Genomic DNA, 23,450 nt, shown 5'->3' with positions numbered 1-23,450 from the left:
ACGTTTCTCCGTTTCCGTGGCTCGACGATGACATTTACCGAGGAATATTTCGGAGACGTTAGAATGGATGGAACTTGGAATACTTTGGGAAGACAGGACACAGGGGAACGATAATATTTTGTGTACTGTGTGTAGCCAGACGTCTTACAAATATTCTGCGTTCCTTGTGTTCTGCAACCAGTTTGAGAAGTTATTCGAAATTGTATGCGGAGTCACGTCCCGGTGAAATATTCTAGGTTGTATTTTTACAGTTTAAGGAAGCACGAGTTATATCTAACTTGAAGGCTTCGAAGTGTTACTCTGATACGTGTTACCTAACGTATTCTTCTTTAGGGTGTGCGTTACATTCTGTTTACGATTCTTGAGTCACGTCTGGTTGCAAATATTCTTTGTACGATAAGACTTGGAAGTATTCTCTAATCTGTGTAACTTGATACATTCTTTGCTTGAATCGTTACACCGGTTTGGGAAGTTATCAAGAGTCTTAGGTGGAATTGTATCACGATGAAATATTCTCTGTATATTATAAGGGAACATTCTAAATTAGGTACAACAGGCTTGGAAATATTCTCTGGGTTATTCAATCTGATATATTCTTCTTCAAGACGTCCTAAGTTCTGTTTACTTACTTCAAAATATTTTCTTAGCTGGTTAGAATATACGGTAGAATATTTCGCGAGGTTGTAACAAAGTAGACAGACTTTATCCACTCTAAGAAAACATTTAATATTTTACGGGGCCTATTCCTGTATGGAGATACACTAAAGTCTACCTAGCTTGCCACCTGAGAGTGTACCATTAAATAGTGAGGATACACGTTACGGAGGATATTTTGCGAAGATCATAGAATGTATCACCTCGGTCTCAGAGACTTTTCTACTTTTAATCAATTCTACCACTCTGAGAAAGTGTCTCGTGTTTATGCACCAAAGGAGCTTAAGAAGCTATTCTACGTACTTACCCTAGAAGCCTAAGAAAATATTCAAAGTTCCGTCCATTTTCGTAGCTTGATGTTAAACCAGATGAGGCTTTGCATATTTCAAAGGTACGAGCATAAACGAAACTTAGAATATTTCAGCAATGTGCTCCATTAGACCGAACGCAGAATATACACGTAGCTCCAAGTACACTAATATCTTACCGAAGTACTCGTAGTATCATAAACTGCGCCATTTATTAAAAAACAAGATTTTCACTTCACCGAAGTGATTGAAAGATACGGTAAAATACACCGTTCTGATTTATTATTCTACCGACTTTTCCGATGAAACATTTGATAAATATAAAATCATTTAGATAAACAAAATCGAATCTCGATGCAATTGATCGATTAGTAAATCCAATAGTGTAATATTTACGTTTAGAAAGATTCCAATGCTTTTTAAATGTACGTGATATGTCAAATTTCGTATAATCGATAAATTAATGATTTTAATAGTGTAATATTTAAATTTAAAAAGATTGCGATGCCTTGTACAAGTACAAAATGTCAAATTTCATACCAATTTTAATAGTGTGATATTTAAATTTCAAAAGATTGCAATACCTTGTACAAGTACAAAATGTCAAATTTCATGTAATCGACAAATTAATAAAATCCAATACTGTAATAATTACATTGAAAAAGATTTAAATACCTTGCACAGGTACAAAATGTCAAATTTCATACAATCGACAAATTAATGATTTTAATAGTGTAATATTTAAATTTAAAAAGATTGCGATACCTTGTACAAGTGCAAAATGTCAAATTTCATACAATCGACAAATTAATGATTTTAATAATGTAATATTTAAATTTAAAAAGATTGCAATACCTTGTACAAGTACAAAATGTCAAATTTCATATAATCGAGTAATTTTAATAGCATGATATTTAAATTTAAAAAGATTCCAATGCTTTTTAAATGTACAAATTGTCAAATTTCATGCAATCGAGAAATTAATAAGATCCAATACTGTAATAATTACATCGAAAAAGATTTAAATACCTTGCACAGGTACAAAATCTGATATTTCTATCACTCGTGGACGCTACAGTAAAAAATCAATTTTCACAATAGTATAATTCGGTTATCGACGAGATCGTCGAGACGGCCGGCGTCTATTCGCGAAAGTTACGAGGTAAACGCGGTAGAAGCGAGGAGAAAAGCACGAGGCGCTCTAATTACGGACGAGCGATCCTGTAATTGAATCTAATTGCTGCACGAAAGAGGAGCACTACCTGATCACAGGCATCCTTTGTGCGGACCGTTGACTATTAACTCGGTCGAAACAGCAGTAACGCAATTAACCGAATCGTGAACGTTTAGCCGGGCCTCTGTTGTTCGCTTGTTGTTCGAAAAATTTCCGCCGGATAAAAATGAGAGAAACGAACGAAATTACGGCCACGAGTAACCGTTCCTCTTTGTACAAATTGTGTAACAATTTGTTTAGAGGGTTGCACCGGGTGCAGGGACGTGAATCATTCCTGGTTCTTCGAACATTTATTTTCGTGGTGGCTGTCGTTCGAAAAGTGAATTCAGTATTAAGAAAAAATATGGTATAGTAATTGACACGTATGAATGGTAATTAATACGTAAATAATACGGGAAAAAATGCGTAATTATTTTATTTCTCCGAAGAGAAATTTTTTACCGTAAATTTCACTGTAGACGTCGTAATGAGCTTCTTTAAAAAAAATATTTTCTTATTAATTCTTCGTGTCGGTGAGCTTATTTAAAAAATACCTTGGTATCGGTAATGTTGGTAGAGTTCCAACAGAGAACGATTGATAATTTCCAAACTCGAAATCGGGAGGATCCGGGACCCCCGAAATGCATTTGGGTGATTTCAAGTTTACGACGTTCTAGATGCTACCTAACCTCACTTTAGATCGCAAATACATTCTCCAAAGTATATTTACAACTTCTGTTATCGAACGTGCAATTCCCTGTTCCATTTCCCAACACTTTCGTCCCGATACCCCTTAAGTAACCCAAAACCCTCTACCGACCCTCTCGGTTGAAACAAAAGCAGAACGATCACGATCGGCCAGATTCGAGAACCGTGCCCCCTTTCGGGAACAAATTAAATATTATTCTCGTCGCGTTAAATTGTAATTGAAATCCAACTGTGATTCAACGTCGGGTGAAAGAATCGTTATAAAAACGAATTCGTGTCGTTGCGACGTCCTCGATGCGATCCCCGCGTTGGAAAACAATGATTCGAAACCATTTTGCGCGAAGAATAAACGATTGTGACAGCGGAGCGGTAGCGTAAAAATGTATTCAAACGGCGTCGCGCATGCATCATAATCTCTTCCTGATGGAAAATCAATGTTTCCACAGTTATGTGAAAAGAATACGGTGGATAGAGGATAAAGGGCTGGGGAAGGGGGAGGGGTTGAATAATGGTATTCAAAACGATATCGCTTTCGGTACAAATTGTATTAGAGAGCGTTCTCTGGGCAGCGAAATATTTCAATGCGGGACGTTAAAATGGTTTCGCATTTTCAACGGAATTCCGATGGAGAAGGCGAAAGGAGCGAGCGCGAAACCCGCACCGCAACGAATATTTCACAGAAAGTTTCGCGCGCGCGCGCGCGCGCGTTCCGAGCGTTACGCCGCCCCTCGACGCGCGGAACGACGATGAAACAAATTCGGCCGTTCTCCGTGACAGATTTAATGACACGATTTTTTCGCGCGTGTTTCTCCGGCTGCTCGAAAAAAAAAAAACAGAAAAAAAAAAAAGAAAAATTCTCCCCTCCTCGTCCCCACCGAGCCTGCTCCGACCATCGAGCGCGATTCAACGCGGGTGGATGCACAAATCCTCGGGCACGGTACACGAAAATAAAAGCAGCATAATATTATATAGAAACTAGATTGCTTCCGACTGCATTGTTAGAATTTGTAACTTTGCCAGCGGCGCTCGTCGCCCTGTCAACTTCCCCTGCCCCCACCCCTCGCAGCTCGATCCATACTTTTGAATCGTCCGTTGGACCAATTTCCGCGGCTCTTGGATGCGCGACTCCTTTAATTTCGTGTGCATCGATAACTTTTCGTGTCCCCCCCCCCCCCCCACCTATTCACCCCCCAGTTACCCAACTCTCGTTCGTGTACACATTTTCTTAATAACGGGGCGCCTGAACTTGTTTGGAGTCTTTGCACCGGGATGAATAATACAACCGAGCGAGAGAGAGTGAGATGAACGATCTCTCGCGAGTATAGAGTGTACGATCGGGGAAATATTTCTACGAGCGAGATAGTGTCGAAGTCTTGTGTATTTTTGAGGTTTGAGAGTGTGATGATCCTTAGAAAAGAATTGTATTGCGATTTTAAATTGAAAGTGACCGATCAAACGATGAACAATTATTTGTAAATAGGAACAATTTTGATTTTATGGATTTGCGTATCTTTGAGAATTGAAAGTGTGATCTTTGGAAAAGAATTGTATTGCGATTTTAAATTGAAATTATTTGTAGGAACAATTTTAATTTTACAGACTCATTTTCGAGGTTTGAAACGTACGGTGATCTTTAGAGAGGAATATTGCGATCTGAAACCTGAGGTGTTCGAATAGAACGATAAACAATTAAAGCGTGGTTGGATTTTTCGCGCAGACACTTAATAAATGAAGAAATTTTGTATTCCAGTTACTTTCCCTGTACGAGTTTGTAGTAATTGAATACGTTAACCTCGCTTAAAGTGCAGGCCACGACCTACTCGTTGGAATACCGCACCGGACCGACGTGACTGAGCGGTCTCGTTTAATTTTCTCGAAAATTTGCACAGCGATCTACAGCTTTTTATGCTTGTACGTGGTCCAAAGGACCGTTGATAGCCTAACATAACGTTGGTTTCACGATCGGGGTAAATTTTATCTCCGTACCTACACTGGACTGGACAATCTTCGTTAATTTTCTCGAAAATTTTCACGTACGTCGTGTATTTACTTAATCTACTCGCAAGTGGACTCAAAAGATGTCAGGTGACCGTAACGATCCGAATATAATTTTAGATTTACGATTGGAGCGAATTTTATCTTCGGACCGATGCGACTGGAGAGTAATTCGCTTCCACTCGAATTTTTCTTCCACTGTCGGTAGCATTTGTCAGTTGAGCGCTAAACGCTGACTAAGAGGACTACTAGTTGACGATTTTTTCCCATCTGGACGTCATTTGTAACAAAATACCTTCTATCGGTAAAGAATGGGGGGTATGGAAGGAAATACGTGACTGTGTCTCAGTGTGCGATCTTGCGAACACTTGAGAGCTAGAAAAGTAGGGTAGACGAAGTCTCGAAGCATCGAGTACCGTAATAGTCTCATTCGCGAAGTCGGTACATTTGATTGCACCTGGAGACCCGCTGGGACAGCAACTTGACGAGGTTAATCAGCGCAAACTAGAGGCAGGGTGAGTATCGCGGGTTCAGGTTGGGTTCGAGGTTTACGTGGGTTGGAGCTTTACAATCCCACGCGGACCGAAACACCACGTTCTCCATTTATTACCAATTTTCCAAGGGATTTCACAGCATCATTTGAATGCACCATCACGCAGCGCTTGATACAGGTTAATTACTCTCGATTCTCCTGGAGCGAACGACTGTGGCTTATGTTCTATACACAACTACCTCCTGCGATGCCCATTCTGCTCCATTCCATATTCATAAATTCCGTTTCGTTCAAAACGAATCGAAAAAGTGGCTCATTTGTCGCGTATAGTACTTTAATACTTTATCGCCAGCCGATGGTAACAGAAAAGAAATTCTGTGTCGCTAAAATGTACGAAGGTGCACCATATGAATTAATCGGAGACGATTCTGCGTGAAAAATTACATAAATAATGTAAAATCCAATTTCTTTCTACGACCCTTCGTTCTCGGGGCAAATCGTCTTGGAAATTGCTATGGGGCACGCGCGTTACTGACCGACGCCATTTTCTTCCTCCACGAATCTACTTGTTTCTACGCTACATCAGCTTTTCGTTTCGTTTGAGAAATGGAGAACGCGCATGGTGGAAGTAGCCTAGATTCAATTATAAAAGCACGTGCCCCGTTTATTTTCAAACTCTATTTATCCAAAAACGAAGCTTCGTACGAAAAAACCTTTTCCTACACTTTTGACGTATTTTTTCAAGACGAATCACCATCACCTCGCATTGTACCATCAATCGTCCAAAATTATTATTTCACGACACGTTTAAACCTACTCACAAATTTTCCAACAATTATTCATTTCGATATATATATACTGTTACATATAAGTTACACAATATAGTACAAATTAAACACAATTGTCCAATAGTACACGAACAATCGTAACTGGAACATTTCGCGGGAAAATATAATTTAAAAATCTCGTGTATCGACGTCTCGGTTGATCGCAATTTAAATGCAATACCTGTCGGTGCCTGTTCGTCGCGCGTTACGTAACCCACGTTTTGTCTCGCATACAGCGTCCTGAAATAATAAATTCTTGCCCAGATCCGTGTGTTTCGATTCGCGAATGCGTTCAACCGGGAATCTGTGTCGTCGATATCTCATCGAGACCGTCGAACGTGACCGACAAACGTGGACAAATGCAAGAGCCATCGGTGGGAGGGTTGGGTTGCGCAGGGGAGGGGAGGGTACAGCACTAGGAATCGGTGCAACGGGAAAATCGGGGCAGAGATTGCGTTATAGATTAAAAGATCCCCGCGCGAGAATCGCGTCGCGGGCTCGAATTAATTATTGGCTGTCGGCCATTTAGACTCGAGCGCGACGCGTCGTATTTACGCGGGTTTACGCGATACCGGTTCCCCGACCGGGGATAAATCGCGCGCGGAAAACCAGGAGTGGAGTATCGGCTCGACGTGGCCCAAAGTGTATTTGCAAGCTCGGAGTTTCACTTCGCGACGTTTGACTGGCTGCCAAATGTCGCTGGGATTTCGTGGCAGGATCGATGCTCCACGCGTAACCGTGAATCGTACCCGATTCCCCAATTGAAAGCCACTGACGTTCAAACGACTCGATCGTCGATGCAACGTCGCGCTAAATTCGGACAAAAGTCGTTGAAATATCGTACATCGCAGAAGCGTGTACCAATCGTGGTGAAAAGTGACCAGAATCCACCGAGATGCGAAGAATCCTCGAAGCGATGTCACCGAAGCTAAAAAATATTGTAATTCGATTGTATTTACGTATATCCTCGTGAGAATACTGTCGTCGAATCGGCGAGGATCTCCCGATGAAAATGAGCCCAAACACGACCCAGTTCGGAACATTTTCGCTCGCACGTTGTTTCGAAAATATTTTTTTTTTTTCAAAATTTCAATCACGTGGAATCGAAGGTGTACCGAACGGGGTCGTGTTTGTACTCGTTTTAATCGGCGAGAGCTCACCAATACGTTGCCGATACACTCGCGCGGATACGAGACGATGTATGTGCAAATATTTATTTTTCCGGACGGAAGGAATTTTGATTTACGATTCTCGCCAGGGACCAACGGTCGCGCTGAGTAAACGGAGAACGTAAACAGTCGTCGGTGAACGATTCCGTGTCAGTTGACTAGAATGCCGGCACAATGGCGAGAAGAAGTTCAGTTTGTCTTTACCTAAAAGTGTTCCACCCGGTAGAATTTCAACTCGATTTTCTCACGATGGGTAAACCGTTCTCCGGTTGCGTCAAAGCATTTCGAATTACAGTGGAACAGCGATTGCGCTCCTCGATTTCTCAGCGAGATTTTCCACGAGGGCGGAATAAACGCGTGAACACGAATAGTTCCGTGAGGGTGAGTCGAGGCACGGCAAAGTAAAGTTGACTCGCGCCTGTAAACAGACTGTTGACCGAGCTTTCCCGCGAGTTCTCTCGCGGATCGGCCACCGTAGAGGAATTAATTCCCAGACGGGGAGCCGACAATCGCTAGTATATTATCCTTTCTTGAGTCGGCCGCGATCATCGTTCCCGTTTCTGTCGTTATCGCAGCTAGCCAGATACGATCTGCTCTGGCAGCGTTTCAAAACGGGGCGGGCGGCACACTGACAGCGGGAGACATCGTTTTTCGGAATGCACGGTTATCGCGTGTTTTTGACCCTTTAATCATGTCCCGTTGCTATTAACTTCTTGCGCATACGATTTTCCGAACCCGCCACCGTGGCGGGAGAAACGAGTCATTTATTGCTTGGCGAGTTTTTGAGTTTCGGGATCCAACCAAGGGAACGATTTCTATTCTGCACGAGAAAAGAATTGGAATTGTGAATATTCACCGTCTTGAGACTGTTCACGTTCCGGGTACTTTTATTCCAGAGATGTTCCCTTATTTCATCCTTTACTCTTCTGCTCCCTTTTCCTCGTGAAATTCATTTCGTACGATTTTAGATCCAGTTTGTTTTAGCTTGTACCTACCTTGCAACGGTACCAGGATGTTTTTAAAATAAGTGACCAAACTTTAGAAATTTATTCCACGCAATGGCACCTCTATAAGTTACAAACCTTGAAACTTGTACAGTAGCGACTACACCGAGGTATTGGAATTTTTTAGTTGAATTTTTCTATTTAAGTAAATAAGTAAATACTTGTATAATAAACGTTACATCCTTCGAGTACTGTGGGTATCTAGATATTTATGGGGTGTACAAAATATTTGAGTGATATTCGTATTAATACATTCGCCGAATACTTTCCGTACAGAAAAATTTATTCCACGCAATGGCACCTCTCTAAGTTACAAACCTTGAAACTTGTACAGTAGCGACTATACCGAGGTATTGGAATTTTTTAGTTGAATTTTTCTATTTAAGTAAATAAAAAAATACTTGTATAGTAAACGTTACATCCTTCGAGTACTGTGGGTATCTAGATATTTATGGGGTGCACGAAATATTCGAGTGGTATTCGTATTAATACATTCGTCGAATACTCTCCGTAGTGAAAAATTCGGCAAGCAGTCACGGCCCTCCGAAAAGCGTACGAACTTCCTCCAATGTCTCTGTTTGAACCACTGGCAGATTTTGGGTCAAGTAGAACCGAACGAAACGACAGAGTTAAACGCATCCTACTTTACCCTTTCTTTGCGTCACGTGTATCCCGCGAAGCGACATAATAATTCCAGACAGGACACCAACGACAAAGTTTTCATGAAAGAGTCGCGGTCGCCGGCTTTCCAGGGGGATTATCAGACCGAGTCCGCACAATGCGGACCCGCACGTCGAATAAATTACGAGCGTGCAACCTACTTGCAAAATTTCGTGGCACTGTGCTTAATTAAGGCACGTTACACGGCAACGATCCACTCACGAGCGTTGAAATACCGCATTGTTACAACGCTACCGATCGTTAAAAAGCAAAAAAAAAAAATACAGCCAAAAAAAAAAAATAAATAATCGTTAATCACGATACAACGAAGTTCCATCGATTTCGAGAAAACTCGGTTACTAGAGTTTCTCGGTGACAAACCCCGCTTTCGAGTAACAGAATACACGGAATAAAGTCTATCGATCTTGAAAACGGGGATGGTATGGATTTCGAACTCCGAATAAGACCGTTAAAAATACTCAAAAACGTAAACAGCGGAAAGGATAATTCTGTTACTTGTATCCGGTGTAAAATCGTTACTTGAAAGCGGGAATCACCGTGAATTAAAAGTTACGATAAGCTAGAGCTGAATGCAAAGTACGGTATTCTTTTCATCGATGGTTTCGTTTTCGAAGAAATTAATTCCGAGTAGTCTGTCGCGTACGCGTGCCATGGAGTCCGACTTGGCTGACGCGTCTGACCATCACTGACTGTTTCTACTTACATTGCTGTTTGCGATCATCGACCGCGTTATTATCCGTTCTAACTACTTTCACGATACATATTCACCTACACGTGATACATACAAATGTGATCACGTACACGTACACGTGATACACACGTTCGATGTACACGGTGAACATAATACACGCGTGTAGATTCGTTACAAGAAGTGTATCCACGATGAGATAAAATGACGAGAACTTACAGGAGGGAAAAATCGAATCCACTCTCCTTGTACAAGAAATGCAAACGAAGATGTAAAGCAGACCTCGATTGCCCGATTTCTTCTTTTTTTCCATCCCCCGTGCACGGTTACGGCGCTGTTTCGCGTAGCAATTTCGGATAACGGCGATTCAGACGATCCTTATACTCCTGATTTCGCCGATACTCGTTCCCATCCCCCAGAGGGGGATTTCGGTGATCGACGTAGCCGGCCTCGATGGATTCCTGTTTACGGGAAATTCGTACTCCCGGAGCTTCCTTCTGGCGTTGCGTTCGTCGAAAAATCCAACGAGAATGCATCCCCGGGTGCACTCAGCTCCGACGAATCCGGAAACTCTTCCGTCTATCTCTCGCAGCCATCGAACCACCGCGATCGAATCACGACAGTAGGTACGCCTCAGAACACGACCGCGTCGCGTCCAGGAAATTGAAAAATCTCCGAAAACACACGCGGATCTCATAATACAAGCACCGTTAACCGTCAGACAAATCGCTATTCACGGGGAATAACCGACGATATATCTTCCTCGAGGTAAGAGCTTTTTATCGAACAGACGAGGAATTGAATTGCAGAGATATGCGAATAAATGTCAACCCGAAGGTCGGTTGATATGCGAGAAAATGTATTTAAAATCGGTATACTTCGACAAAATTTGCCACGTTTTTATCGCGTGCATTTTTCAAGAAAGGGTGAAGAATTTGATAAAATTGGAACACTGATTGCCAGGTTAGGAACTAAAAAGTTCCAATGTGTATTCTTTTAGTTTGGGAATTCTTCGCGAATACTTTCAAGAGTATTTTTCTTTTTTTTTTTTTGTTTTGTTTTTATTCGAATCGCGTCGAACGATTTTGGGTGAAATTTAGTAAATTTACCGGAGGTGGATCCTTTTTCACGTTGGAGTTGAAAAAAGAAGATTCCATTCCGGCAGCGATTCGGAACGAGCGAGAGGGAACGAATAAATTTCGCCGGGTGTCGTTACGATACGGAAAGGAGGGGGATCGAGTTCGCCAAATTTCCGGCGAATTGAAGCGCGTTTTCTTCCACGCTCGAGGGGGTGGAAGCGTCCTTTTGAACGGGCTCGAAGCGAGCGCCGAATCACGGGACTCGTGATCGCGAGGAATTGGAGCCGAGGGGACCGTTGCTTCGACAAATGGAACGTCGTGCCTTCGCAAATTACCCCCCATTAAATCTGCATCGTGACTTATAAATGGACCGCTTAAACACTTTCTCGGGGGTAAAACGGATAGCTGACCCGTCGCGTGAAAAATACTAACCGTTAGTAGTACTGTTGCACCGACAGAATGTGTACCCCGATGTTTAATCGACCGCGAGATTTTCTGTTCTTACGGGGGAAGGAGGGTGGAGGGGATGGGGGTGGGGAGTGTGTATGAAAATTAACGTAACGCAGAACTGACCGAGACCTGCGTGTCGAACGAGTCAGACCTGGTGAGAATATTTCAAGTATGGTGTAGTCGTGACGCAGTTCTGGCATTACGTAATTAGATCTAATTGAACTTCGTCAGAATATCTTACACAGGATGTAGACCTGACCCAGATATTGCAGTATGTAGTCAGACCTGAGTCATATTGAGCAATACAGAGTCAGACTTGACTCGTGATCAGCAATGCATAATCAGACCTGACCCAGGAGTAACAATATATAATCAGACCTGACTCGAGTCTAGCTAGCATTACATAATTAGACCTGACTCAAATCTAGCATTACATAATCAGACCTGAGTCAAGTCTAGCATTACATAATTAAACCTGACTCAAGTCTAGCATTACATAATTAAACCTGACTCAAGTCTAGCATTACATAATCAGACCTGAGTCAAGTCTAGCATTGCATAATCAGACCTGACCCAGGAGTAGCAATATATAATCAGACCTGACTCGAGTCTAGCATTACATAATTAAACCTGACTCAAATCTAGCATTACATAATCAGACCTGAGTCAAGTCTAGCATTACATAATTAAACCTGACTCAAGTCTAGCATTACATAATCAGACCTGAGTCAAATCTAGCATTGCATAATCAGACCTGACTCAAGTCTAGCATTACATAACCCAGACCTGACTCAAGTTTAACAGTACATAATCAGGTCTGACTCGAATGTAAAATTACATAATCAGACCTGAGTCAAGTCTAGTATTGCATAATCAGACCTGACTCAAGTTTAACAGTACATAATCAGGTCTGACTCGAATGTAAAATTACATAATCAGACCTGAGTCAAGTCTAGCATTGCATAATCAGACCTGACTCGAGTCTAGAATTACATAATCAAACCTGGCCCAAGAGTAGTAATATATAATCCTGACCTGACTCAAGTCTAACATCGCATAATCAGACCTGACTCAAGCCTAACATTGCATAATCAGACCTGACTCGAGTCTAGCATTGCACAATCAGGATTGACTCGAATCTAGAGTTACATAATCAGACCTGATTCAAGTCTAGCATTGCATAATCAGACCTGACTCAAGTTTAACACTACAAAATCAGACCTGACTCAGCTTGGTCAGAATATTTCAGACGCAATGTAAACCTGACTCAGATCTAGCAGTAAGATGTAACTCAGTCTGGTAAAAATATTTCAGACACAATGAAGACTTGACTCGGGCTTAGAAATAATCAAAGATCAACAGACCAAACTACTCGGTATATCCAACAGAATCAATCCAAATCTATATATCCGACAGACCAAGGCTAGACCTGTTTATCTAATAACAGATCTGAGAGCTATCTAGCAGAGCTAACACTTTGTTATACCTAACACCATTTAACTCAGTTCGACCACTCTATTTCAAACCCAGCACAAATCTAGTCAGATCTATGCTAGACCAAAGACTATATTATACGTAACTAGAAATTGATTTAAGCAAGGTTAACCAAGATCACAACTTAGATCGATCCTACACGCAAGAGTACAAGATTATGGTTCAGGTTTTACAGCGGTAATTAATATCGTAATCTCGTCTATTCGCCATCGTTCGAATTACTTTCACTGCGTATGTTATCACCCTATTACGAACATTATCCTGTTTATGCTGGGATAAAATTGGTATTACCGTGTATATTGCTTCCCTTGTTATAAACCAATAACGATAAATATAAACCAGTTTCATAACACTTGACCAAAGGATTTCCTACAGTTTTCACAAATAAGTAGAAACCAGTCGTCAAGTTGCAGACTTCGGTGCACGAAAGCCAACGATCGTGAAATCTGTCACAAATTCGTCACGAATTCGTTTAAAAAATTGCACCAACGTGATAGAATCGTGGAATCGGGTGAAATTAAGAAACAAAAAAAAAAGAAGAATCGACAGAGTCGAAAAGTGAAATTTGTCACGCACCTTTGATCGATGAATCCCGGGAGTGATGTCGCGAATTTCTCACGAAATGAAAAAAAAAAAAAAAAAAACGAGAGTAAAAGCGTTCGATCGGGGCAGGGTTTCAGAACGAGCCGGTGCTATATGTTATACACAGTATAAATATCGAGCTCCGTGCAAGAAATAACGCGTAGCTTTTCTTCATTCCCCCTGGTGCCGCATTAAGCCGGTGCCGCTTAAACCGGGTACTTGAGTGGTATTATAACGAGGGAGTGCGCGCAAAGTGTACCTGCTGCGTCGTCTACATTCGATACCGTGCTCAGAATCAACGGTTATTGTTTATTCAGAGACGCCTACCGGTTGAAATATCGGAGAGATTAGTATGTCGTGATGCGATGAAAAATATTTTTGCTCTCACGGATGAATAATAAATCAGTGATTAACGGAATGTCAAAAGGCACTCGGTCTGTATTATTCGAGAGAAATCTTTGCTCGCGAAAGGGATTCTTTTATGAAATTTTTCGATCAGTATCGTTTGTATAAAATACACTCAACGATTCGAATAGATGCAAATTATAATTTGAAATATGCTTGTAGAAATTAACAATTTGAGTTTTAGATTTCTCGAGTACGTTCTTGTGTCTCTGACTGTTGAATCAATTTTGTTTACCGAGAAACACGTACTGATCTTGAGAGGTTAATTGTTCCGTTGGATTAGTCGTAACCCAGATCTAGCTACATTTAATTGGACTTGAGCCTACTTGACCAGACTATGTCAAACTCAATCAGAACTAACCCAGACATAATTACACCTAATTGATCCAACCCAGACCTAACCCAGACCCAGTTACAACAATTCTTAACCCAGTCTGAACAAACTGCATCGGATTCGAGTCGAAACCATACCTACACGTAAGATTGTTAATCATTTTACAAGTAACGACAAATTAATCCGAGCCAAACCTACCCGAGACCATAACTCAGGCCTATCCTGGACGCGAGAGTATCGGATTGAGGTTAGGTTTCACGATAGAGATTAATTCTGGCTCTCGAGAAGTTCAAAATCAGACCCAGAACCAAGACCACACGATTCCAAGTCTCGTTAGAAGTGACTACAAATTAATCCGAGCCAGGCCTATCTGAGACCATAACTCAGTCCTATCCTAGACCTCAGAGTACAAGATTAAGGTTAGGTATCGTGACAGAAATTAATTCTGAACCTCGAGAGGTTCTCAGTCGTGGTGGCCACTGAAGAGTAGTAATCGCGAGGCGGGAACAATTCGGGCTGAAAGGGTTGAGAAGAGTAACGGAAATATTAATGGAATAAAAAAAAAAATTACAGAGTGGTGTCTTGAATTTTTAATCTCGCCTTTTGACATCGAGTCGTCGAAACAAATCGGACGTTTTCGATTCTCCACACGAAATTACGAACGACTTCGATGTTCCCGATTGCGCGTCAAGCGGCGAAACGTTTGACGAATGAACGAAAAGGAAAAAAAACAAACAAACAAATAGAGACGAAAATGGAAGACAAATGATCCCGGTGAAGGGAGAACCCCGAGACCCGTCGGAACGAGAAGGATACAAATGCGTTCCATTCGCTCGTTTTCGTGCGTCAGTTGTACTCTACTGTGCAACGGTCGCCATTTTTCTGTGCAAGATCGTTCTTTGGGTCCGCAACAGTTGCGACGAAACGGGATGCAAAAATTTCTGCATATTCGTCGATGAAATCAGGACGCGAACGATCGCGGTGGAAGCGAATCGAGTCGAGGAAAATTGTAAAAGGTAAATTCCGAAGAGTGGTGGGGGTCGACGCGGGAAAATATGGTAATTCGAAGTTCCAACGATTCGCGGAACAGTTTTTGCGAAGGGATTCTTTGTTCCGCGATGGCACACGAATAAAAAGGAGCACACGTATGTAGGAACGTACGACCGCGAAATTCTTTTTGTTTCCTTTTTTGTTTTTCTTTTCTTTCTTTTTCATCGAGGAGTGGAAAGGTGAATCACTCGACGCGCCTAGGTCGTTATAGCTGATCAGCATTTAAAATATCCAGCGGCTGCGGAGAATCGAGCGGAATATTCCCAGCGGGGCAAAAATATGCGACGAGGCGGACGCGAGACGGACGGAGAACGGGGTTAAAAAAATATTTACCCGCGAAAAACCGCGAATTGGAAATATAGATGAAGACAGAAATCCCCAGGAAACGAGAAAACGCTGTACAAGCTGGGGAAACATGGGATTCCCCGTGCGACGACGAGAATAGGTGAACGATAACGGGAACAATGGCCGCGCCGAACAACGATGCGACAGTGACAATGGAACGACAACTCGTCAAACGATAACAACGGAACGACAACGCGGAGAGAACAACGATGACAATAGAACAAGAACGTGGCAACGACAACGATGATAATTGAACGATGACAGGAAAACAACGGTAATCGTAAGCAAGACAACGATGATAGTGTTGTAACGGTAACAACGATGACTTTGGAACGACAACACGAAAACAACGGTAATCGTAAGAAGACAATGGTGATGATGTTGTAACGGTAACAACGATGACTTTGGAACGACAACACGAAAACAACGGTAATCGTAAGAAGACAATGGTGATGATGTTGTAACGGTAACAACGATGACATTGGAACGACAACACGAAAACAACGGTAATCGTAAGAAGACAATGGTGATTATGTTGTAACGGTAACAACGATGACATTAGAACAACAACACGAAAACAACGGTAATCGTAAGAAGACAATGGTGACGATGTTGTAACAGTAACAACGATGGCAATGGGACGACAACGTGAAAACAACGGCGATGGTACCAATAACAACACAATGATAATTTTATAAAAGTAACACCGATGGAAAGAGTAATAATAACACCAAGCAATAAACGATAACAACGACACAACAATATTAACCAACAAAATTGCAACAACAACAACAACAACAACAACAAAAACGCAGTATTAAAATATTTATTTTTAATCTTTGAAAACACAATGTATCGTGCATCGAAGAGACGTTGTTAAAATATAAAAATAAATCCGTCTAAAAAAAAAAAAAAAAAAAAGTTGACGTAATTCAATGAACAGAGGGCGGAGGAAAAAAGAAGAAGAAGCGACGATAGCCCCGCGGAATCTCTTCTCGCGTCGTACGACGGTGAAAAAAAATACAAGCGGAGCCCGTGGGAGGGCGGAGGAGGCAGAGGAGGAGGAGGAGGAGGAGATCGCTCGGTGGCGAGAAGAAAGCGGATGCAAGGGAGCCCTTAGAAGCGAAAGAGGGATGAAACGGGCACCTGGCTCTCCCGTGCCTCTCTCTCTCTCTCTCTCTCTCTCTCCGTCGAAAAAAAGGGTACGGTGGAAGAGAGCGCGACAGGTAGCGGTGGCCCGCGGCGAGAGAAAGGGGGACGCGCGTATTCCCGGGGTCAGGCGCGCAGGCGCGATCCACGACGAGAGGGTGGAAAAGCGGTGGCGAGCTGCTCGCAACGCCCGGGACGCGTCGCGGCCGGCTCGCGCGCGCGCGACCGAGAGGGATGATGCGTTCCGTGCCGAGGAGAGACGAGCGCTGGCGTCGACTCCGTGGAGCCGGTGTGGTGGGGGTAGAGGGGGACACAACGGAGCGGTCGGAGTGGAGAGAGCCGGAGAGCGGCGAGACAAGGGCGCGAGGGGTGGGGGGGGGACGAGAAGAGAGAGAAGAGTCGCGAGATAAAAGGAGAAGATCGAAAGCTCTGCCGCGCGAGGGAGAGGTGTGGTGGGGGGAGCGTAGTCCGGACAGAGGGTGCGCGCGCCGTGAACCGAGACCAGCGAGAACGAGCGAGAGGGAGATAGAGGCCTGGAAAAGCCGGGAGTGTTCGTTCCTAACCCCCGGTCGGGCCGCGTCCTCCTCGTCGCCGTGTGTCTCGTCGTCCTACGAGACCCTCGCTACGGTTTTTGCCACGGTTTTCCGCCCCCGGGGGAGTTGAAAAAAAACGCTCTTCGAGGAACGCGGTCCACGCGCGACGTTCCACGCCCGGAGAGATTCCGCCCGCGGCGATCAACGCCGGACCGTAGAGGACGGGCACCGCAGAGACGGACGGACGAACGGACGGACGTGTCAGGTGGTGGGGGGTAGTCAGCGCGCACGCGAGCGCGAGCGAGAGAGAGAGAGAGAGATAGAAATATAGAGGGACGACGGAGAGGGAACCAGAGGGGTGGGAGGGCCGCAGAGGGTGGCGAAGGTGCTTCAGCACTCCGCAGCATCCGAGCCACGGGGAAGACGAGCGTCCAGGGGTGGTGACCTGCAACCGCGAGCCAGCTCGCCACAGAGAACGCCGCGACGAACGTGTCGAGTCCCTGGACATCATCCCTACCGGCCAGATAGTCGGAGATTGATCGACGGTGGACCGCACCAGTGAGTTTTCCGCCGGTTTTTCCAACACAGTCCCCAGGCCTCCCTCGCTCGCTCGTTCGCTCGCAGAGTCGTTTCCTGCCCGCCCGCACGCCCGCCGTACCTGTCGATGCGCCTACGTGCCAATCGGGCGAACGATCGATCCTCCCGTACGAGCGCGGACTACTTCCGGGGATCGTCGTGTTCACTCCACGTTAATCGGAGGAGCGTGCGCGACCGAGGGACCGCGTCGGGCCAAGGAGCCGGCTGGCTGCGTGCGTGCCATTGTATCTGGAGCACCGATACGCCGATCCCCGTGACCTTGTGACACCGCCACGTAGACGGGGAGAGAGAAACAGAGAGAGAGAACAACCAACCAACCAACCAACCCCCCTCGCGTACTGCCCGCGGACAGAGGAGGGATGCGGAAGATCAGACTGAAGCGTTGAACAGAGCACCACCGCTAACTCACGCACACACCCCGCCGCGCAACTCGTCCGGGTGCCCGCGTGTTCACGTCGTTCCTACCCGGGTCGTCGACGCGCGTTGTCCCGCGTCACCTAGACACCAACCGTGGACCATTTTATCGCGGACGTGGTATCCACGATTACCTGGACCCGCACGCAGTTTACGGTAATCGTTGCCCGCCCACGAACGAACCGAACGGGCTGGTAGTGAGCAGTGAGAGATCGGGGGGATCGGTTCGAGGAGGATTCTCACTCGGTTCGTCCGGTCGGTGAGGTTCGGGCTAGGATGCTGTGCAAGTTGATAATTCGTATCGGGGAAGAAAGGAGAGGATTGCTAGTTTGAAGATCGAGAGTGACGAGACTCGAATTTCGAGAAGTGATCGAGGTTGAACGGTTTCTTCGAGGTAACATTAATCGGAGGAGAGACCTCGGTCACGGAGGAAGATTTCAAAGTGCCAAATATTTCCCACGGAAAGAGAAGGAAGATCTAAGCTGAGACGAACACTATCTACCGTTTACCGCGACTGAGAAGTGCTAAACGAGGAACCGGGATAACAGAGGACTGAGGACTCGAACCGGTGGGGGAAGAACGTGGAAAAAGAAGAAAGGAAGGTGGACAAACGAGGGGTAATCAGTGGCTCGCGGGAAACGCTAAGCTCCGGGAGACTGTTCGTAGAGGGAGACTAGGATAACCAAGCCCCGAAGGATCGTGGACGCGCCGGAACCATGAGCGAGGACACGCCGAAATCCCAGGGCAAAACCGATGGCTCGCCAGCCCGTCTGGAAGCCGGTATGATTGCATCTGTTTTGTCTGTAGCTGTACCAAGTAACTAACAGAACCGCCTAGTCTCGTTGTTTGCGCGCCGGAAATGATATTTCCGCGCCCAGAAATTGGAGAACACCGCGGCTGAACTCTGTACTATTGAGTTCTGATCGAGTACACGGGTCTCAATACCGGTAGAGTTCTGTCGAGTTGGTGCAACTCGGATAGAATTCTGCCGGTGAAGCTCCGTTGAATCGACAGAACTCTGCAGAGTTCCAACAATTGTGCACTGTAGACTCGGTAGAAATTTATTCAAATTGTACGAGTACACTTGTGTGTTTTTTTTTTAATCGATAGGGAACATCGGAGATCTCTAAAAATACCTTACAGTAGATCTCTGATAGAATTCCAAAAATTAAACTGTCTAGACTCTTAAAGGAGTCAGGAATCTCGTAGAATTCTATGGACAGAACTCTATAGAATTTGTAGAGCTCTGTTCCAAAAATTAAACTCTCTAGACTCTTAAAGGAGTCAGGAATCTCGTAGAATTCTATGGACAGAACTCTGTGGAATTTGTAGAGCTCTGTTCCAAAAATTAAACTCTCTGGACTCTTAAAGAAAGAGTCAGGAATCTTGTAGAATTCTAAGGCTAGAACTCTATGGAATTTGTAGAGCTCTGTTCCAGAGATTGAGCTCTTCAAACTCGTAGAAATTCTGCATCAACTCGATCGAAGTCCGATATAATTCTACAGGTACAATTCGGTAGAACTCCTTCGGATTGATAACAATCTCGTAGAATTCTATGGATAAAACTCTGACAAAGTTCCATCAATTAAGCTCCCTTGACTTCGTATTAATCTATCAGAATTCTACAAGTACAGTTTCTGTACAACTTCTGTACAAGATTGATCGAAATCTCGCGGAATTCCACTGATAGGTCTCTGTAGAATTCTACAGAGCTTCTGGGGAACACTACAAGTAGAACTCACTACACTTCGTAAAACTCTGTTGGAAATCTACAGATGCAACTCTGGGGAACACTTCAGAGTTGGGAGAAGTCTAATGGATTTCTATGAATGCAACTCTGTTGAACTTTGCAGAGTTGAACAGAAGTCTGATAGAACGTTATGGATACAATTCTGTAGAACTCTACGGAATTAATATTTTCTTTACGGATGATAAAATCGAGTGGTGTATGCGATGCGAATTAGATTCGAGAACCAGACTTCTGAGAATGAACTGGCCGATTCTGAGGACAAGTACAACGACAATTTGAGATTCCAAGTTCCAATTTTGAGAACAGACACGACACAATACAGAACGATCTAATTCCCCTTGTCCTACTTTTCACCCAAACTGTTGAGCGATATTCGTTTATCAAGGTTTACACTATCCACCAAGATATCACGAACGTGATATCCCCAGTGTTATCAGATACCCCGTGTTTTCGGTGACACAGGAATTAGGAAATAAAAGTATCCAGAAAGAATTACGTCTCTGGCGATACTGTATTCCAATAACAAAAGATTAGAGATTGCAATACCGCGTTTGAGCCAAAGGTAAAGCCAAAAGGTTCAAAAATCGTGGATTCGTGCCTCGTGAAAGTACCCCTTGAATAATTTTATACTCGCGCGTTACCAGCCTTGGTATTAATTATCACCCACCTGGTACCGGTGTGTTATTATTCCTGCTGGTAATATATTAAATCCCGCACCGGTGTCACTGTGTCAACACCGTCACCTTTTATATCCCCCCGTTATTATTTCACGCCCTTAAGGGACACGTATCGTCCCAAACCCGATAAACCTATCTCTCGGTCTATTTTTATCCGTCCATTCGCAAGATGACGACGACAAGAGCATCCCAGAAGATGATTCGTGGTTTCCTTGCTAGAATTGCAATCGTTCCTTTCTCTTCAACAACAAAAGCCCCTCAGCTAGTCTGCTATCCCTCTCGCTCCCCTCTCGCTGTCTGTTCTCGTGATCGCGAAACTCTCGCGAGGAGGTCACGTATCACGAATCCACGGTGCGGGACGAAACTGGGGAGAGGGGACCGGGGAGGGGGTTACCTTTGATCAGCAGAACGTGAAACACTGCTTCGAATGCTGAAGAGTCGACAATCAAAGGCCAAAGTTCGTCGTGCAGGTTCCGCGAGGCCGTGGTGTCCCCGACTCGATTCCAATTCGCGGTCCCTGGTATCAACGACGAAACAACGAGAGGTTTCGACCGAAACTGGGTCCTCTCGTGCACCGTTCCACGCTCGTAAATACGTTAAAATCCTCCGGTGCGGAGCTTGCGAAAATTCCCAGACCTAGACAGCTGAAGGGAGGATTCTGGTACCCAGGATATCTCGGAGATTTCGAAACTCGATTTGCAAACTCTCCCCCTGGTGTCAGCTTGGGACTATTTCGAATGTTGACGATTGTTCGATGTGGACGACTGATTGTTCGCTGTGGATGTACCAGTGGGTGTTCTTCGGTGCAACTGAACGAGGTGCCGTGGTTGACGCGTCTTTCGCGGTGCATAGAGCCCGGAAATTTCATCAAAGTTTCACACTCGTTTTCAGAAACGTTCTCGGAGTACCCGCGAAGAGACGGATGTCTTTATCACGAGGCTGAAAGTGCCTCGGCCGCGTTTCTCGCGCTATATTAGAATTCTCGCGGCTAGACAGAGTGTGTATCCCGTTCGGGGTGTCGGGAGTACCGGAGAGTGCAGAAAGAGGTCCTGGGGTAACGTAGCGTTCCGAGAGGATAGGACTAATTGATCCGCAAGTGCCACTGTGCCCCACGAAGGGATATCAAAGTATTAAAAGTACCATAGAGGGTGAATTTCTTGCTCCTGCGAAGAGAGTAGCATTAGGGTACGCAGGGCTCGAAATATAGCCACCAACACTTGAGAAATCGACACAAGGGGTGTCCAGAGTGATTCTCACCGATTTTAACGAAACTTCGATTTTGATGAAAATCGTAACAGTGATCACAATTGTAAATGGTCGGCCAATTGCGAGAAAAGTAAGTGCAAAGTTTAGAAAACTCTCTCAATCGGGGACACTTGTGCAGCAGAGTGTCCCCATCAATGTTAACTACACGTCAAGTCAAGAAATTTATTATTAAAACACTGAAAACATAAGTGTACATTACACTGTAAACACTTCGCGTGAAAGTATAACCTGGACACTACAATCACCATTGTTCAGGACTACCCAGGTATACCCAACTGGGTGATTTTCCTAAACTTTGCACTTACTTTTCTCGTAACTGGCTGGCCATCTGCGGTTAAAATTCCGGCTACGATTGCTCCCCATATATACCCACGAACCCACCAAATTTCGTTACAATCGGTCGTACTCACATCAGACATCACTCTACCCAATATCGTAGAGATACACCCTGCGCGGTGTCACACTGAAACAATAGAGGACGAACAGAGGTACTTTCGGTTCGAAATTGCGTTGTTGAGCAAAAGGTAATACCTTTTGTAACCTGTGTAACGTAACTTTGGGGATGGTGTGGTAGGTAGGTACTAAATAATTGACGCAAAGCGAGTCAAAGTCGAGTGAATAGTTCAGCGGACGGATAGGATCTACCTTCGTTCTTTATTTCACGGGCGATCTGTGCTTACTGTCCTTCGTCCGCTCTGCTGTCCTCGAAGCCAATTCTCACGATCTTCTTTTGTACAGCAGTAACTCATCTAGTCAAGTGCAGGCCTCCACCAACAACGATAAGCTAGTTCGCCTGTTTATGTTACACAGCGCCGTGTAACTATCAATTACGTATACTTGGTAACAAATATTATGTATACTTCGCCGAAACTATCCGGAGAGGTCCACTACATAACTAATAGCCTAACGAATTCTTGTCGTTTGCTCGCGATGACGCGTCCAGGTGGAGCGCAACAAAGCACTTTGTCCAAAGTCGCAGAAAAGGACGACACCTGCATCCATGGAGATTCTTCAGGATTACGGGTTGGATGTAGAGCAGCGATTTAATTTTCAGAATCGTAGTCAAGTACAGTGTCCTGTATATTCACGATACATCGTTGTTTAGTGTCGAATTTTTCCTTCGAGTTCCTGATTCGCGTCACAGGTCCCGTGTCAGCGGCACCGCGACGCAAACTTGCCAGAAATTGGCTTCCCATCGTGACACGGGGAAACTGGGACAACGATTTCGGTCCGAGAAATTGCGCTATGTCCCTGTCTGGACATCCTGGAAGTCAACGGACCTTTAAGAACCTCCTCCCCCAAGTTCCAGCGAATTCGAGAACGCGAAAACACCGAAATTCGGATCTCTCGTTTTCTTATCTCGCGCGACTGCCCTAATTCTTCGACGATTTTTCAATCGAGTGATTTCTTTAAACGATTGGGAAATCTTTTAACGGAACGTTACCCGGTTACCGATCACACTTTCAGAAAGAAATCTCGTCCAGGTATTTTTCAAGCAAGATGAACGACGATTCCATTCTCTTGGTTGAAATTGTTCTTCGGTGGAGTCTTTGAAAATAATGTGGAATAGTGAACGTTGCGTAAG

General features: G+C 44.3%; 1 protein-coding gene across 6 annotated transcripts in view; it reads left to right on the top strand.

Moving 5' to 3' along the window:
• The window catches only part of Kcc (solute carrier family 12 member kcc), a 188,020-nt gene that overhangs the window by 126,965 nt on the left and 37,605 nt on the right, over window positions 1–23,450 (top strand). Inside the window, exon 1 of one of the 6 annotated variants that reach the window (XM_076309104.1) lies at window positions 17,534–18,952. The exons of the other annotated variants lie outside the window; for them this stretch is intronic. Within the exon in view, the coding sequence (XP_076165219.1) occupies window positions 18,889–18,952 (64 nt within the window). The 5' untranslated portion in view covers window positions 17,534–18,888. Of the gene's footprint in view, window positions 1–17,533; window positions 18,953–23,450 lie in introns of those variants that run through there. 6 annotated transcript variants of the gene reach the window in all.

This window comes from Ptiloglossa arizonensis, chromosome 4 (genome assembly GCF_051014685.1).
Source record: "Ptiloglossa arizonensis isolate GNS036 chromosome 4, iyPtiAriz1_principal, whole genome shotgun sequence".
In the NCBI taxonomy this organism is placed as follows: Eukaryota; Metazoa; Arthropoda; class Insecta; order Hymenoptera; family Colletidae; genus Ptiloglossa; species Ptiloglossa arizonensis.
This window is presented reverse-complemented; position numbering and strand designations above follow the sequence as displayed.